Below are 2478 nucleotides of genomic sequence, written 5' to 3'. Positions count from 1 at the left end.
TTTTATAAAAACCTATGTTGATGCTATATCAGTGGTGCTCAAACATTTTCAAGTCAAAACCCCTAAATGATATGTAGGCTAATTGGCTGCAGAACCCCTCCATCTAAAAATATTTGGTTCCATATTTGGAAGCAAACATTTGGGTTAAAAATGTTCGCTTTAAAAATATCTATATTCTTTCAAAACAAAAGAATTGCAGATTAGCTTCAGCTTTTTCAGCTTTATAGCCAACGCTAAAGTCTAAAATGACACAGATGCTTATCCAGGTCTGAATCGGTCCCAACCCTTCCAGGAGAAGACTGACAAACACACACACACACACACACACACACACACACACACACACACACACACACACACACACACACACACACACACACACACACACACACACACACACACACACACACACACACACACACACAAACTATTTCCACTGAGTTTATTACTGTAATAGACAGACAATTACTAGTAGTTATTTAAATCTTTGTTTTCGTATTTATTTTCAAATTGTGCCAATTAAAATAACCCAGTGGGCAACGAGTGCTGTGCACCGCTTTGCGAGATTTTAGGCCAAAATCTATAGGAGCCGTGTCCAAAAATAAGTTTTGCAAAAATTGGCCTGATGGTGCAACCCAGGTGGCACTAGAAGAGGGCCATGTGAGAAAACACGCACGCACGCACGCACGCACGCACGCACGCACGCACACACACACACACAGTAACACAGTAACACATTACCAGTAGTTATCTGCTTCTCAAGTTTTTATTCAGATGTTGTCATTTCAAATAACCCTGTAAATAACAGTTCAATGAATGATCTTTTAGGCGTACTGCCTGGACAGAGCGGAGCACACTACAGACAAGAACTTCTGCCAGGCGGCCTGCATTTCAGGAGTGAAGGTTTGGACGCCCAACTTGCCGGCAATGACGATGGAGAGGACGTCAGAAAACAGCTGTGGGCAGAGAATTACAGTTTTTCACGATTGTTAACACACATTTTTCACTACAATAACGGCTTTCTCAAAACTGCACACACAAAACTGAAAACCTCACACACAAAATGCTAAACCTCACACTCCCTTCCCAAGATATGACTCTTTGCCATCAAATCACTTAACTGTGTTCACAAAATGGAACTCATGTTTTCATTTGGTCAAAAGGTGATACATTAATAAAGTTCTTCTTATTAGTTGTTATTATAAATGTTACCCTGAAGTTGTCGGGGTCGACTTTCAGCTTCTCGGAGTGCAGAATGCTCAACTCCTTATATGTGTCCTTGATGTTGTCCATGTTCTGCATAGCTCTGTCCAGACCGTGCACAATCTTGATACCGTGGGCTCCGATCATTGGGTTGGCCATGATGTCCTTGGCGCTGTACAAGTTACCAAAGTTGCCGAAATACCGCAGGCACCAAGGGTACACGACCAGACACCTGGGGAAATTATGACAGAGCAGGTTTAAATTATGTTGAAGGGAACGGTCATAAAACATGTTAGACATAACATCTGATAATGATCTGATTTTGTTGGAGACGAACACTATACCTGCCCAGAGCCTCGGGTCCGACTTCTTCATAGTTCAGACTGTTGAAGATGGATTGAATTAAGCTACGTTCGTTAGCATTAAAGAGCACGTCATCAGCATCCATGGTTGCTTCTTGGTGATTTCCTTCAGTCTCAGAATAAATGCAGACCTACAGTTACTAGAGCCCCTCTACTCTTTAAGTACCTGCAATGTCCTCCGCCCCGACACGAGAAGACTGGTTGGGATAGGTTGGAGATGACAAGTCTCCGATAAGTCTCTGCTTCTCTAGAATATTCTAGTAGATTTTGCCCAGTGGTCACTCAGTGCTTCCACAACATACTATTTATAGAAACGTCTTATCTCTAGCAGCATACAGTATGACCCACACCCTACGTACATGAGGCCAGTAGGCCAGTTGTGTCATATTTAGTTTCCCAGGGGATGACAATTGTCACCCTTAGCATTCATATTTAACCTAAAATTCATTTTTGATATGCCGCCATTTGAAAATAGTCGCAACTCGCAACACAACGCATTGTGAGCTTGTAGATCTGCTATTTTCAGATGTTTTTTCTACATTTCATAAATTGGAAAACTTGTGAAATGGGTCATTTTGCAAAGGCCAAATGAGTACTGTGGTACTTTAAGTATTAAGTACATTTTGATACCAATACCGTTGTACTTTTACTCAAGTACATTTAAATTCTGAACTTCTACTTGTGCCAGAGTATTTCTGAATTACAGTACTTAAGTAAAGATTTTTCTTTTCTTTTTTTACTTTTCCCACCAGTGTTCATTAGAAAGGAACGGCTCCCTACTGCAAACTGGATCGCATCGTTCATTTCAAAGAGCCGTTCAAAAGACCCGATTTATTTGCGAACGTCCCACCTCCACACCAGATCTTAGCTGCTGGGCACAGAGGGACCTCTGTCCTCTTAAATAGCTAATAAT

The 2478-nt window shown here is 41.4% G+C and overlaps 1 protein-coding gene across 1 annotated transcript; it reads right to left on the bottom strand.

Annotated features, from left to right (window-relative positions):
- Positions 1-824: 824 nt before the first annotated feature.
- LOC308296846 (hemoglobin subunit beta-2-like) lies at positions 825-1651 on the bottom strand (the record flags this gene model as incomplete). The annotated part of the gene is made up of 3 exons (XM_080740195.1): positions 825-956; positions 1213-1435; positions 1548-1651. The coding sequence occupies 3 exons, from the start codon at positions 1649-1651 to the stop codon at positions 825-827; spliced, it is 459 nt and encodes a 152-aa protein (XP_080596321.1).
- Positions 1652-2478: the final 827 nt, after the last annotated feature.

The sequence above is a fragment of the Nannobrachium achirus genome (genome assembly GCF_963921795.1).
Source record: "Nannobrachium achirus genome assembly, chromosome: 2".
Lineage (NCBI taxonomy): Eukaryota > Metazoa > Chordata > Actinopteri > Myctophiformes > Myctophidae > Nannobrachium > Nannobrachium achirus.
This window is presented reverse-complemented; position numbering and strand designations above follow the sequence as displayed.